This window comes from Columba livia, chromosome 2, assembly GCF_036013475.1.
Source record: "Columba livia isolate bColLiv1 breed racing homer chromosome 2, bColLiv1.pat.W.v2, whole genome shotgun sequence".
Taxonomy (NCBI): domain Eukaryota; kingdom Metazoa; phylum Chordata; class Aves; order Columbiformes; family Columbidae; genus Columba; species Columba livia.
Window position 1 is genome coordinate 114,597,056 of NC_088603.1, and position 15,707 is coordinate 114,612,762.

The 15,707-nt window shown below is 40.9% G+C and overlaps 1 protein-coding gene across 4 annotated transcripts in view; it reads left to right on the top strand.

Moving 5' to 3' along the window:
• Nucleotides 1-15,707, top strand: part of TAF4B (TATA-box binding protein associated factor 4b) — a 79,355-nt gene that overhangs the window by 25,563 nt on the left and 38,085 nt on the right. For all 4 annotated transcript variants that reach the window (XR_010470523.1, XM_065053375.1, XM_065053376.1 and 1 more), the window contains 4 exons: nucleotides 1,638-1,727; nucleotides 5,058-5,615; nucleotides 10,907-11,042; nucleotides 11,628-11,733. Coding sequence is in view for 3 of the 4 variants with exons in the window: in XM_065053375.1 (XP_064909447.1) it covers nucleotides 1,638-1,727; nucleotides 5,058-5,615; nucleotides 10,907-11,042; nucleotides 11,628-11,733 (890 nt within the window). In the remaining variant the exon portion in view is untranslated. The remainder of the gene's footprint in view (nucleotides 1-1,637; nucleotides 1,728-5,057; nucleotides 5,616-10,906; nucleotides 11,043-11,627; nucleotides 11,734-15,707) is intronic.

Below are 15,707 nucleotides of genomic sequence, written 5' to 3' on the forward strand. Positions count from 1 at the left end.
TGCTGTACCTCTGCACAGCTGGGTTTTCTCAGTAACGATTTCTTCTGCCACATCTTGTCTTGGCTTTTGACCACTACTGTTTTGTTGTTCCACTGTAGCAGAAGGCTGTGGGCTGGTAGAGGGGGATGGCTTTGCTAGTGGTACCAAAGGACTTTTCAGTCTAGAGGAGCATGGTGTAGACAAAGTGTAATTTCAAAGAGCAGATTGTTCTGAGATGCAGCCTTGCAAAACTGTTTGATTCCTCTTCTTCCTCTGCCTTTGTGTCCCTGCTGGACTATACATCTTGAGTATGTGCACTATACACCTTGAGTATGTAGGGAAATACTAGAATTGTTCCTTCTTGTGCTTACAGTACTTTATTTTTTTTAACAACAGTTGTTACCAGATATTAATATATCGTTTAAGTGTGCATTTATTTGCTTTATGTAATATTTTAAAAATGCTGCTGTTCTGCCACTCAGTACGTATATATGATTTAAATGCAAAATAAATTAATGTTTCATATGTGCGAGGGAAATGGGTAAATGGCAGCTATGAAGTAAAATGACCCTTAAGGCAGTATCTCATGAAATGGGTGTCAAGCACCTTATATACAGAGAAATGTGGTGTACCAAATCACTGCATCTGTGTCAGTGAGACCTCAATGACCTGTATCCAAAGATCAGTGAGACCGAACAGGCAGCAGATCAAATGACTAAATAGGAGAGGTGTTGTAAGTTCTGTTTGTCTGTGAATATACAGTCCTAAAAACCTGTGCTCTGGTCATGGAACTCCTTGGAACAGTTGCTCCAAAGGAGAATATGGGTAAGAGGAGTAATTTCTCTGCAGAGACAGATTGGTGCTGGGGTCCCTTTTCCTGTGTGTCTGCACCTTCTTGGAGGAGGTAGCATTCTTGGTGACTCTGTGGCAGGGTCTCACCTGGGACAGTGAGAAAGGGCAACCTTTTTGGGGCTACCCACCACCTGGGCCCTGTCGTGGTGACACTGAAGTGGTGAGTGAGGGTCCCGAGAAGTCTCCTGCAGCCTCCTGACCCTGTCAAGCCCTTGGGTCAGGTGTTTGTGTTGGGGCAGAGCAGAAAGCATTGAAGGGGACTGTACTCAGCAAGCCAGAGAACTGTTACCGTGGTATGCACAAGTAATGCTCCTATGTTCAGTGTCCGTTGCTTTTGAAAGACGATGTTAAGTGTTCTGCTTTATTATGCTATGTGTGCATTAGATTAGAATTGTCTTACAAAAACTACTGAGTTGTCTTTTGTCTGCTGTCTCTTTAAGTTGATCCTTATGCAGATAAACTACCTTTACAGAAAAGAGTGGATTTTAAATATTTCTGCTTAACAATGAGGTACTCATTGCTACTTATAAACGTGTTTCTATCAGTTCACTTGAGTGAGGTGTTTGAACAAGTATCCTTAAGTGTGCTACTTGCCTGGAGTTTAAGAAATTAATTTAATTTGATAATACTGTATCTAAATTACAAGATCATCCTATCCTAAAACCTTGTGTTTAAAGATAAAAGAGGAAAAAATTTGAGTATTGACACTGAACAATTCCACAACAATGTAAATTTCCATTAATCTTAAAAATACCTGTGAAAAAAAGAAATCATAGATTACCAATGTAATTATACTTTCCTCTTAGGAAGCGAAAATTGAGCCAGAAGAATTTACCAAAAAACTATACATAGAACTCAAGTCATCTCCACAACCGTATTTAGTTCCTTTTCTCAAGGTAAGTGTCTGATTGTGGATATGTAGTATTTAATGAGGCGGGGAGGAGGACCAGAAAAGGCAAGGAGAGTCAGAGCATTCAAACAGGTGTTTGCTCAGGTTAGCTGAGGAAATGGTGTTTCACCTCGACCTGTGTGACTCTTGCTCTTAGAAAGACAAGATTTTGAGGGAGGGAGCATTTTGGAGGAGTAATTTATGCTATGTTCTTAAATTGGAGAGTGATTACCCTCCAGTCATTAGTGGAGATTAATGTTTTGGAAGCTGGTGCATCTACCGTAGAGCAGCTGTGCATAAGATAACCTTTTACTTTCTCATCAAAACTGTAACTGTACTAAATTCTAATTCAGATGACTGAAAATGGAGGCTGTGCACAGTTTATGCATTTTTTAAGCTCAAAGAATCTATGTGAACTAGCATTCATCTGTCTGCTGGCTCATGTTTAAGTGGAGTCAGAAAAGGTCTGCCAGGACTAATGCAACTTAGGAAGAGTAACTCAGGATAACTCTGCCTCTATTCAAGCAAATAATAACGTAAATTTTTAAAAATGCTGTCCTTTTAAAATGGAGTTTATTAACAATCAAAATTAAAATTAATATCTTTGTTGTATAAGAAGCATTAAATTCCAGTGGAAATACAGAAAACCTGGTTATATTTAGTTGCAAAGCACATCTTATTGTTAGGATTTATAGGTCTGTACTTCTGCTTACCATTCACTATAGGCACAGTTGAGAATCAAGGGAGAATAGTTCAGTGCTAAAGCTAGGACAGAGGTTTTCTGGAGTTTGTGTTCTTAGCATTTGACAGCACATGTAACAATGCATGTGATAATGTTGATATTACTTTAGGTGGCTGATGTTAATCTGCTAAAGTGTGGGATGAATATTTTTATTACAGTGGCAGCCTTTAAATGCTTTGCTGGAAAGTTTGCCATGAGTCTGGAAGACTACAGTCTTTTCTGCAAGGCTTGATATAAAATTTTCATATTGCTTACTTACTTATTTTCTGTTTAATGCCCTGGAGGTTTCCTAGAGGCTCATGCAAAAGCTTAAAAAAAAAAGCTCGGAGTTATGGGCCTTTCTGCACCCAGTGTAGCTCTGGCTGCAGAAGGAGAAGGTTGTGGGTGCAGGGTCAGTGTGGCTGGCACAGATTTTCTGTGAGCTGCGTGTAGTCTCAGCAGAGCTCCACTAACTGCCAAGCCAGGTTTGGCTTCAGATGTAGCATAGCTGCCTTCTGCGGCACCCTGGATGATGAACCCCACTGGATGTGGGCTGGCTGCTTGTGTGTGGGGCCAGCTCAGGTGCCCCTGTGCTGTGAAACTCAGTTGCTCCACACAGACCTAGCCTAAGACCAGCACAGCTAGACCTCATCTGGGGATGATGAGCCATGACAGCCCTGGTCTGGTTCATGCAGCAGAGCTGAAGCAAGAGGTGACTTCACAGCACTTGCTAACGCTTCTACCCCTTTGGGTCCTCCAAGGGTTTGTTAGCTTGGGCACAGCGGTGTCCTCGTGCACTCGTGGAGGTGTTCAGCCGGGGTTCATAAGCCATCCCACAATGTGGAGAGCTGCTACGTGTGGTGCACAGACCTTGAGGTAGTTCCACAGGAGTTAAGTTGGGTTCATCAGCGTGGGTCAGACCCTGACCCATCACAGAAGAGCTGCTGCATGTTTTTCTGTGATAGGGTGCTCTCTCCCTGTTGCACACTGTATTAACAAAGAAATACTGTGACTTCGGAAATATTGTTTAGACACCGTCATGGTCAAAGCTATCGGATTTTGTAGTGTTACCCATCCTTTAAAACTTTTTGCACTCTGATTTTTTTTTTTTTTTTCCAGAATGTGTTTGGTTTTTTTTTGTTGTGTTGGTTTTGGGTTGGTGGTTGGGTTTTTTTGTTTGTTTGTTTTTTGTTTGTTTGTTTGTTTTTTGTTCTGTTTTGTTTTGTTTTGCAAAAAGCCTTAAAGATGTGTAGTTCATACACATCAGTTAGGTCTGGTCTGTAACTCCGAGCAGCTGTGACAGGACCAAGTGCCAAATGGAAGGTGACTTCAGGAGCACTTCTCTTAAGGTGCTACGAGGATCGGTGCTGGCCTTGTTTGTGGGGGAAATGCTTCCAGCTCACGGCTGGAAAGAAATGTGATAGATACGGCTTGTTGCCAGTTCACTTCTAGCCAATGAAGTGGAATTCTAGAGAGGACTCTCTGGACTTGCCTCTTATCTTTGAGCTGCAGGTTTTTGATGGAAGTTGTTACGTGTGTTTTGTTTTGTCTGTTGTGATAGGTGAAAAAGTACAGTAGCTTTGGCTGTAAAGCCGGCTTGATTTTCATATCTCTGCTGGATCCTTTTGGGAAATAAATTGCATCAGGAGCATGAGGAAAGCTGAGCAGCCTTTTAAAAAAGGAAATGAGCATTAAAGATAGATGTGCCACAGAAGGTCTAGATGTCCAAACAGTTTGTTCACTCAGTGTATTAGCAAGTGAAACATGTTCCTTTTTCATGAAGCCCATAGCAACAGTACTGTGCCAGAGACTCCTACAAACTTCAAAAACTGTTAGGAGGGGAGATAAAAGGTTTGTGAGAATATACAGGGAGCTGCAGAACTGATTTCCCCTGGTTCTGAACCATAATAGATTGTAAATAGTCAAGGAGAAAAATCTGTAGAGGGCTTGAAGATTATTCTGTCCATTAACCTTCTCCAACATAGCTGTAATAAAATTGAGATCTTCCAGGATACATTTGCTAATGTTCTCTTGTGCAGGGAACTGTCTGGCTTAAGTTGTGCTGCTGCAGCTATACAGGCATTATTAAAGTGGTATCCCCCCCTAGTGTAGATCCAGCTGTATTGGTGTGGAAGTGCTCATATCTTTGGAGCTTGTTTCTGACTTCGTTGGATAATTTGTAGTTCTGTCAGACAGGCTCCATGGAATAAACACAGCTGTTACAATATAGGAGGGATTTTTGGCAAAACAGATTTTTTTCGAGTTAGTTAAACACTTGGTGTTTTTCTAGAACACAAATTTCAAATTGAAAAATCTGAAGGAAAGAATAAAGTTATGGGTGAGTTTCTCTATAGATGGAATTTGCTACATGCAGTGAAGCCATGGTGACTGTTGACCTTTGCTCAGCTTGTGTTGGTGACTCTTGTGGTCTTCACTGAGCAGTATCATCAATTTAAGGGTGCCTGAATTCTAGCAAAACCTGTTTGGAATAAGCAGTTTATTGTCTTATGAAAAATTAAATTGAAATACGATGAAGGAGATTCAGTTGCTAATGTGGAATGAATCATGGAAGACTCTGCTGATGTTACAGCCAGTGTTTTTTCGTTTTTCTTCTAGAAAAGCATGCTTGCCTTACGGCAGCTAATGCCCAATGCTCAGAGCTTTATCCAGCAGTGTATGCAGCAGCCAGCTCCAACCCAAGAAACTGTTTCGACTTGTACCTCTGCAGCACCAGCTCCTTCCATAGCTGTGGCAACAACTTCCCTTCCAGTTATAAAACCAGTGTCTGCCTCTGTAACAGTCACAGCCTCTCCGGTTATCAAACCAGTCCTTGTCAGTGTGTCGACAACAGCTGCTGTGCAGACCATGAAGCCTGTTCCTGGCTCTGCGGTGGTGACAGCATCTCTTCGGCCTGCATCTTCAGTCCTCACCACAACATCATCAGGGCTGACAGCTGTCCAAACTGTCAAGCCTGTGCTCACTTCTGTGGTAGCAAAGTCGTCTCTCCAGTCTGCAAAGCCAATGCTGGTCTCTACAGCGGTATCTTCAGGGACAACGCCTCTCCAGTCTCTGAAACCAGTTGCTGGAACCCCAATCAGTATCAAAATCTCACAGCCAAACTCCATCGTTGCGCAGTCAGTGGGTGCTCAGCAGGTGGTTAAAGTGAAACAGTTGGTAAGATTAATTTCTCTGCTTCTCTGTAGCTGGGCTTCTTTGCTTTGACTCTTACCAATTTGTAAAGAGGATTTCAATTTGGATCTTAGCTTTTTTTGTTTGTTTTTGTTTTTTGTTTAACATATGAAGCTAGTCTGTCATGAGTTAATCAGTTCTGTTTTCTATAGCTAGAGACATTGAGCCCTTGCTGAAAAGGTGAATCTAAAGCCAAGCTGTAAGCTCAGTCTCTTGCAAGGCACACTGACCACTCTTGTACCAGGCTGAACGTCCAGCTTGAGACACAAGGGAACATGAGTTCTGACCCTTGCTGTGTGTGCAGCTGGGCTAGGTTGGCATCTGAAAGAAAAGGCAGGAAATGCAAGTGTCAGAAACAGAAATTGCTGATGGGATGCTTATGTTAATTACTATTAGATGGCCTTTTAAGGCTGTGCCTCAGCTGGCTGCTAGGGATTCCAGTCTCTAGTTTGATAGTTCCTACCCTGGTTACTTTGCAGGCACAGGTGGCTTGGTGATGTTTAGTGATATATTAACTGAGATGTACAAACTAGCTGAAGGAGCTTTTCAGAGCAGAGCTCTGACCTCCAGATTTACTAAGACATTTTAATTATGAAGTTATCCAAAAGTGAACTTTTCTATCAGATCTTGTTAGCTAGCAAATTCCAGGAGGGATAAATGTCTTATTAAAACAATACTTGCAAAAACAATGTGTTAATATTTTTTTTTCTTGGCACAGGTTAACTTCTTGCTAATGTTAATGTTAAATACCAACAAACTGTGGATCACAGGTATACCCCAAAGAGCAACATTGTGAAATACATTAGGATTTTATGGGTGTTTGAGGTGTGTAGTGTGCTGTCTGACTGGTCTACTTGCAAGAAATGTTCTCAAGTGTTTTGAGACACTGGTCCCTCTTTGGCAGATGAAGAACTCAATTCTTCAATAGCACTTCCTTGTAAAGATTTGTTCATCAAAAAGAGAATAAAACACTAGTCTTCATGTAAAGCTAGATTTACTTTCCACAGTTATAGCAGGTCATCTAGTTTGTGAATTTCCTTTATAGCTTATTTATTGTGTATACTTGATTTACAGTATTCAGACCCCTAAAATGTTTTGCTTTTAAAATCTTCTTCCTTTCAAAGTGTGTAAGGTGGATATAATACAAGCATGCTGCATTCTAAATAAAAAATTCTAAGTAAATGAACAAAGCACTCCCCTATATGAAGGGGATAGGGGGTCTTTTTTACAAGTGTTTTTCAAAAACAATACAAACCAACTGAACAACCAAACTGAAGAGTTATCAAGAGTCTTCGATAGTAGTAGCTAAAGCCAAATTGGAGATGGATTTGGTACCCTTACTGTCTTTGAGGACTAAATTTGAAATTCCAGCCAGAAGAAAATGAGGGTTTCTTAGGTTGTAGAAGGGCTGGAGAGCAGTTTGGCTACACAGCAAGGCATGTAATCCAGGGGAGAGGTTGACCATCTGTACAAATAGACGAAGCAGCTTAACTCTACACTAGGGATTCAAAACACTTCCTGAATATGATATTGTTGAACTTAATAAATTACTTCTAACTCCTCCACGACTGCAGCGTGGCAGCCTATTGCAATTGCTTTTCTTCACTGTGCCATACAAATGTTGACTTGCATACAAAACATGTTTTTATCCTCATCTGGGTAGATTCCAGGCACGGTGATAAAAATACTTGCTCTTCAAAATACCTGTTTAATTTTGATTTTGGATGTGGTTGAGGGGCTAAGTTGACCACTTCGCAGCAAAGCCATATCAGGAGCTTGGTGTTTGTTCAGGCAACCTACTAGCATGAAGAGCAAGTTAGTAGAAGTATCTTCATCTTCTAAGCTTTCTCTGGTGCATTTCCTTGAAAGGACAAGAGGGTCTTTTTCCTCTCACAAGAAGACAAATCTGGATGCACCTTCCCTCAACAGAAGGGTCCTGCTGCCAGCTGAAAGCAAGCACATGTCAGCTGTGCAAATCTGTCCATACAATACTGCCAGCAATTTCTTTGCCTTTCCAGCCTGCAGGGCTGTCTAATGCCATACTCTCTCTCTCCATGCCCATTTCTGATTTAGGTCTCTGGTGCATGAGGAACGTAAAGCAAACTTTCATGTGCCAGCTCTGTTGTAATGTTGATTATGCTTAAAAATGCAGCACTGCAGTATTCTAAAATCAAAACTGTGACTGCAGTGATTTGACATGTAAGTTTCTTTTCTGTGGCTTCATTGTTGGAACTCTGGTTTTGCATGTTGGACACCAAGGGACTTGTTCTTCAGAGATGCTGTTGGGATTGGTCACACACCTCTGCTGCAAGAGTTGCACGTTTAGTAGGGTTCCCTCCTGGTAACTTTCTTAATATAGCCTTATTTAAGGGCATTGTCTTACAAATAAGTGTAATATTGGAAATAAAGCTTGTCATGCTGTACTATTGTTTTGTCTCTTGTTAAAGCACAAGAAATGAAAATATACATTACCAGCTGCTGGGTTCCAGTGGTGAGAAAGCTAATGTGAGGCTACAACTTCATGTTAAGCATAAAGAGCAAGAGTTCTGCAGTGTAGTCCCTGCTATTACCAGTGAGATGCTCTCCCTGCGTATTACTAATAGTTGAAGCAAGGAGTCAAGCGCTTGTGCTGTTTTAACTACTTGCTCTTAGAGAGCTGGTAGTCTTGAGTGCCCTCAGAACTGAGCTTTCTTGAACAAAGAGTCTCCTCCGTGATTTTTCAAGAATTTTTTGTCCTGAGTATATGCTTTCGCATTCAAATGGTGAGGCTTCCTTCATGAAGCACTACTGCTTGTAGTGTGTGATGATACCTCAACATCTCTCTGCTGTCTCTGAGCTTTGCTTTATGAATGTAAAACAGGCCATTTTCTTTTGTCCTGTCGCTTGTTGCTTGGGAGAAGAGACCAACCCCCTCCATGCTACAACCTCCTTTCAGGTAGTTGTAGACAGCGATAAGGTCTCCCCTCAGCCTCCTTTTCTCCAGGCTAAACAGCCCCAGCTCCCTCAGCTGCTCCTCATCAGGCTTGTGATCCAGACCCCTCACCAGATTTGTTGCCCTTCTCTGAACTCTCTCCAGCATCTCAATGTCTTTCCTGTAGTGAGGGGCCCAAAACTGAACACGGGATTCGAGGTGAGGTCTCACCAGTGCCAAGTACAAGGAGACGATCATTTCCCGAGCCCTGCTGGCCACAGTATTCCTGATACAAGCCAGGGTACTGTTTGCCTTTGTGGCCACCTGGGCACACTGCTGGCTCACGTTCAGCTGGCTGTCAGTCTACACCCCCAGATCCTTTTCTGCCAGGCAGCCTTACAGCCACTCTTCCCTGAGCCTGTAGTGCTGCCTGGGGTTGTTGTGACCCAAGTGCAGGACCCAGCACTTGGGCTTGTTAAACCTCATAAAACTGGCCTCAACCTAATTGTTGTGGTGCATTTTTTTTACTTAAGAGTGTCAGTGCTTTTTATTCTGATGTCTCTGTTAACGTTCTTGCTGGGGCACAAAGGAGTAGTCCCTTTTCTCCATTACTTCTTGCTGCTAACCTAAAGAAAAGAGACAATAACTCTTTCTCACAGATATTACCTGTTTTTGTAATACTTCTGTCCTTAGATCCTTGTCAAAATTTCTAGAATTGTTGCCCCCTCCTGTTCCAAGTCCCAAGGACTTGCAGCTTTTGTTAGTCTAGCAGCTAGAATGGCAAATAGAAAATCAGCTTTACTGTCAGCACACCCTTTCTGTTTCTTCTTGATCTCCTTGGTTACTTATTTCCCAATCTCCACCTAGGCTGATGATTTGACATAACTGTGCTTTGGTGAAACCCCATAGAAGCAAATGTTGGTGCCTGTGCTACTTCATGAGGAGGTGCCACATGTGTGAACCTTTACCCTGTCCACAGTCTTTCCCTGTACTGCCATGGTTCTTTCCTCTTCTGGATCTTATGTTTCTTCTCAAGAACTGTCTGTTGTCTCGTCTTTAGATATCACCTTCAGCTCAGCTGTTCTGTGTTACCACTGCTATACCAAATGATGATACTATTAATATGGGGATGGGTGGAGTGTATCTTGACTATTCAATACAGAAAGTACTTCTTTTTGTGAATGCATGATGCTTTTGCTGCTGAGGTTTACTGATAAATCTGCAGTTAGATGACAGAAGGAGACAGTCTAATTTCTGAAATATAGTACATGTCAGTTCTTTAATGAAACTTGTGCAGTCACTGAAGAAGCATTCTTTAGACTCTCTGAAGTTGAAGAACAAGCAGTTTCTTGACCCTAAAAATTCCTTTGTGTTAGCTTTTTGCCTCTGAAAAAAATAAGATTCAGTCTGAAGATGATGATAATTCTATCCTTTGGTAAAAGCACATCTGTCTACTAGTAATCAAAAACTTTTCTAAACGATGTATCAAAAGCTGCAGCTCACATTCTGCTAGCTAGAAGGCTTAGAAATGAAGCTTTTCAGGGCTGCTGCAATTTAGAACTGTCTTGCATTTTAATAGCTGCCCCTGAAGAGGAAGAATTAGTATTTATGGGCTGTGCCTGTAGGTGCGTGTTGTGATGACACCCTGCTGTCTGGTTTTGTTTCTTTCAAGAGCCTCTTTAAACAAAACTATCAACCCCCTTCAGCAATGTACTGATGTTTTTATGTAGAGGCTCTACTCACTGTAGGTGTTGCTAGTTGGTACTTCATGTTCCCGCTACCTGATGTGCTCAGTGTACTTTTGCTTAACACTTTGGAACTCAGCAACTCAATTTACAATTGATGTTGCAGCTCCAAAACTATGTTAGTAACTTTATAGCATGTCCTCTTAATTCTTGGTAGGAAAAGGATTTAATGCAAGACTTCTGTTTGTTTTGGTATTCCTTCTTTTCGACTAGGTGTATGTGATACCTGCCCTTTTGAACTTATTGGCAGGAAGACTCAATATTCAATTGTTAGACTGTTAAGCAAGACTTACAGAGAGGAAAGCTTCTTAGTGTAATGGATTGTGTAATACTCAGTGAAACTGGTCTAAAATGGTTATCAATAGAGAGCAGGGGTGAAGTGTCTATTAGGGCTCACTGAATGAGCTGGAGCTTAAAGCTCACCACCAGTTGTCAAGATTTCTTGTCATGAAATGAAAAAACAAAAAGAGTTTTTTCTGAGCGTGCTGTTTGCTTTAAACCGAAAGCTAGACATGCATGCATGCCCAGCGGCACTTCTGACTGAATGAACGTGTTGATACTATTTACCTCTCTGTGTGTTTAGCTCTTCTCACTCTTGATATTGGATATTCCACTTCCAGGTAGTCCAGCAACCATCAGGAACCATTGTAAAGCAAGTATCCACGCCCCCACAACCCTCAACGCTGACCCTACAGACTTCTGCTGAGAAAAGGATACCGCTGAATACACTCGTTCAAACTAACCAGTTTTCTGCAGGTAAAGTGGGACCTCTTTAGTGGAGAAGGGAGAGGACTGCTGAAGTACAGAAATAAGTGCAGGCTGTTTGTAGGTTGTAGGAATGTAAAAAAGTGGGTTTTTGTCTGGAGCAGCCAACTCTGTGCGAGAAGTTGAACATATTTATTGCCTGCTTGGAGTTCTGATGAGAAACTGTGCCGTGTCTACTTCTGGCACCTGTTAAAAATGTGTGAGTTAAACATTTGTGCTTGTTAAAATACTGCAAGTAAACTCCTTTAAACCATGATGTTTTTGAGAGTTGTTTCATGAGACTCTGCTTTTTCCTTCAACAGGTCCAGGTTGATGTATAATGTGAATTTGTCTCAGCCAGATAGTTTTCACTAAAACCTTTCACTCGTCAGCACAGAGGGTAGTGTTTGCTCAGAACATGTAGGGTTTTTGGCCATACAGAACTTGTAGAATGTAAGACTCTACAGTGCCTGGATTTCACATGAACCTAATTAGTTGTTATTGAGTCTCCAGTAGCCTTTACCAGAAGCATGAACTGATGAAACAGTTACCTTATGTTGTGCCTTCTACTGTGATGTGTTCTTTGCTTTGTTTTAGGTTCCATTCTGAAACAAATTACCCTGCCAGGAAATAAAATTCTGTCACTTCAAGCATCTTCTGTTCAGAATGCTAAAATAAAAGAGAATGGAACAACATCCTTCAGGTAAAAAAAATACAATATCAGAATTTTACTGTAGGAAGAAACAAAATGAACGGACAGCAAGTACAGAGGTGGGAACAAAGTCCAAATAAAACCAACTTTCTTTAGAAACCTGTTTATTATAGGTGTTTTTCATGTTATAATACTAATTGACAAGTGCCTAAAAATGTTGACCTCATAGCAGATCTAGTTATTCTTAGTATAAGGAAACTGTTTCAATGACGTTAGATTTTCATTGTATTGTCACAAGAGTGTAATTATATAAACAGTGTGCATCAATATAAATCAGTTTTAACTTCTAGAAGAGCCATATTGATCTCCATCCTTAACTAAAGCAAAGTTACCTTGTATTAAAAGCTCCCCATAGGATTAGAGCAGATATAATCTCTGCTGTTTACAGATGAGTCTCTTGCGTCTGAAGAATTTATCCTTTTGGATGCATCCCTGGTGCATCTCTCTTTCGCTGGTATGGGCGGTGTGTACCTGAGCTCCTGGCTTCCTGAGGTGAAGTATCTGTTCACCAAGCAGGTGTAGCACCACATACTGTTAATCGGGCCTGGGCAACAGATGTTTCCCAGTAAGCCATGTAGGTGTTTGCTCTGTTTTGTCCTTACTTTCAGTATTCCCAGCACAGCTTTTCTTTGTGACCTGCGATCCGTCAAATGCTTATCATGTGTGAGGTGAGGAGAAGCACCATGGGCCCCCTTTCAGGTTTTGTGATGAGACTTGTTATAGGCAGAGAGCATGTATTGAAATGGATGTGATTGTACATGTGACACTTAAGCTGTGTACTCACCTTGCAGTGTGTCATCAAGCCTGATGCTGTCTGCCATTGTGTGACCAGGTTAGGTTAGGATTTGAGAATGTAATACTCACTAAGCTGTACTTAATAAGCTGCAATTTGACCTTGTCTGCTCTTTGACAGGCTGTTTTGGTTGCTTGAGATGAGCAATAGAAAAAATGGTGATTTCCACCCCCACAATTAAAAAAAAGCTCTGGAAATAATTTCTACTAAGCATGAGCATCACGGGCACTTGATTACCCCATGGCATGTATTATAAAAGGACAGTCTGTTTTAAAAGCGTCAAGATTTTTATAAAGTACTGCACTTACATCTTCTGTAAAGTGTATGCAACAGCACCCTGGAAAAAATAAGACATGTATTTGCATCCTCAAATATCTTTGTGCATCTATTTATTTAATAGAATTGTTCTCCAAAGCACATAGAACTCCAATTTGTGCTTTTTGTCTGGAAGCTACCAGCAATCTCAACTAGCAAACAAGCAGGAGTGAGACAGCAGAGTGGAAAACATCTGGGCAGCTGCTCCCCCTGCCCGGTGGTGGCGGGAAGCACTGGTGATTATTGCTTTGCTGGAATTGTTCTGTCCCCTGTAGTTGTCCATAATGGTGTAGGGAGGTTTGGGGTAAGTGTGCCTTTCTAATTTTCTGTTGTATAAAATTGAGTAAATAAAGATGAATTCAGAAGAAGACATGTGCCTTGGTCCAACACCAGAGGGTGCCACAGACTCACTTTTCAGCCAAGACAGGCAAATTCTTAGATCTGAGGTGTATCTGCATTGCTTAGGCTTTTTTTTCCAGTGGAATATTAAACATAAATGTCAAATCTGACTTAATGCATGGTAGTGCTCAGAACTCCATGTTCTGTTTTCCCCTGTGTCCTGATAAGCTTAAGTCACTGGAGACTGGGAGAGTTTTTCTTCTTGATTTCTGGGTGTGACCTGATCAAATGCAAAACACATTAAAGGAAGTGTTGTAGAAGAGGAGCTTTCTAGAGGGATTGCTGAAAATGAAAGCAGGTCCATATCCAACAGAAATGTCTGCGTGTATACTCTGAAGTATTTTAAATTTATCACTTCAGTAGAATGATTTTTATAGCTTACTCAAAGTACGTGGTACCCTGCTTAAAAAGACTGAGGTTTGTTTGAACAGCAAGGAAAAAGGAATAGCAAATGGTACAAACTCTACATGGCTTCTGAAACTTACATTAATCTTTAGTGAACATGACTTCTAAGGAAATGTAATGATAGTTTCGTTAAGTAGAATAAGTGCAGCAGTATTTTTATAGGTGCAAATCAATCTTTCATCAAGGCTACTGACTCAGTGACTTAATGCAAACTTATATTCCACAGTGAAGAAGTTAGAATCGGTCATTAAAAACAGCACAGGTAGAGATGTCTACTTGCATATAAGCTTTTGTACGTGTGTACTCCCAAGAGAGGCTGTGCATGGAAATATTAAATAAAATAGTAACCTGATAAAGGCTGGTTTTAGAGAACTTAAACTTGGGTATGTAGAGAGATGTATAGTATAAAAGTTTACCTCCTTCTTGCTTGAGTATTTGGAGTATGTGGCCAGATTGAAAGCTAAAATGATTTACTGAAGCCGTGTGTATACAGTTGTACCTGAGGTGCAAGCATCCGTAGTTGGATTCCATGTAACAGCTGCATCAGGGTAATGTTGCAGCTCTGATAGCTTGTGATGTGCATTTTTGGTACTAGTTGTACTGATTTTGTAAAGTCCTTTATCAGCAGATCTGTGGCAGTTCCCCTTTGGTGGCATTCTTGTCTTTGCCACCAGCAAAGGCTTCTCTGTAGGGGTCATTGAGGAGAAGAAACTGGAGTGTACTTTTGAATACTCAGTTAACATGCAGTGAAACTTCATTTACACGCTTCGTGAAAGAACAGGGTCTCTGTTAGGCTGATAGAGCATGAGTATGTGCTTTGAACTGATTGGTTGCTGGTTGTAAAAGGGTAGGATGAGGAAGGAAGCTATTAGGGCAGAGGTGATTTCAGCTGTGGATTGTAACTGTGGTGATGTCACAATTCTGACAATCTGAAGGTTTAATGCTTTTTATAGCACGATGGATTTGGGGCACAAGCCCAGTCATGAAAATATATCTATTTGGCTTTACAAAAGAAGCTGGTTTAAGAATCTCTTGGGTCTCCTTTTTCCTGTACAAATCACATAGGAAGTCCTAGCCATGAAGGCACAGAAACAAATGGTGAGATGAGTAGGGGAAGGCTGGACTCCTTTCCTAGCCAGGCTTCTCTCTAGAAATTTGTGGGAGAAGACTTGCACCATAGAAACCTATTGAAGCCCAAAGGAGAAAATGCATCTATACTTTCAGAAAAAAATCCCAGCACTTTCTTGTGTCTTTTGAGTATTGCCCAAACCAAACCCATGTTCTGATAACTTCAGCTTCTACCTGTTGCCACTCAAGAGGACAGCCTCCAAGAGATCCCATTTCACCTAAGAATAGCAAGTTTCCTCATTCAAGAGTTACATAGACCACACAGTGTTTTCTGAAGGTGAGGGAGTGATGTTTTCATTTTTGTTTTCTTTTGTTTTCCAAATCAAAAGACCTTCAGATAGAGTGCTTCCACCTGTCTCTATTAATAATGCTGACTTGTGTTTTGATTTTAAATCCTTGAAGCCACCATTACAGCCTTTGTTACTTTGTGAAGTAAAAATGCTTTCTTTGAATGATCTAAACTTAATTGAAAATAACTTGGGTATTTTCATTGCTGAAGTCTTGCAAAAACTTTACCCATATAAAATTCATTCAGTATTTTAATTAAAATTATACTGTAAAAAAAAAGCTGAGGCACACAGGCTACTTGCATAACATGAGCTTTGCTGTGATTATAGTTAGTCTTAGTTATGTTAGCACTAAGTACGCCAGACTTGAGTTTTTATTTCTGACATGTAGACCAAAGCTGCTACAACAGAATCCAGCTAATGGAGGGGTGGATGTTAAGAACTAGAGCTCTGCTGCTGTTCTTCAGAAGTGCAGCATCCTTCCTGCTAGATACATAAGTACTGTATGATAGGACTGATTCAAAGGGCAAGGTCTGGTGTGTTCTGTATACTACTGACAAGGAGCGTTTTTATCTTATTTTTAAGGGAACTCACTAAAAGAAGAATGAAGATCATGTTTGTGCTAATACAGTTGTGCT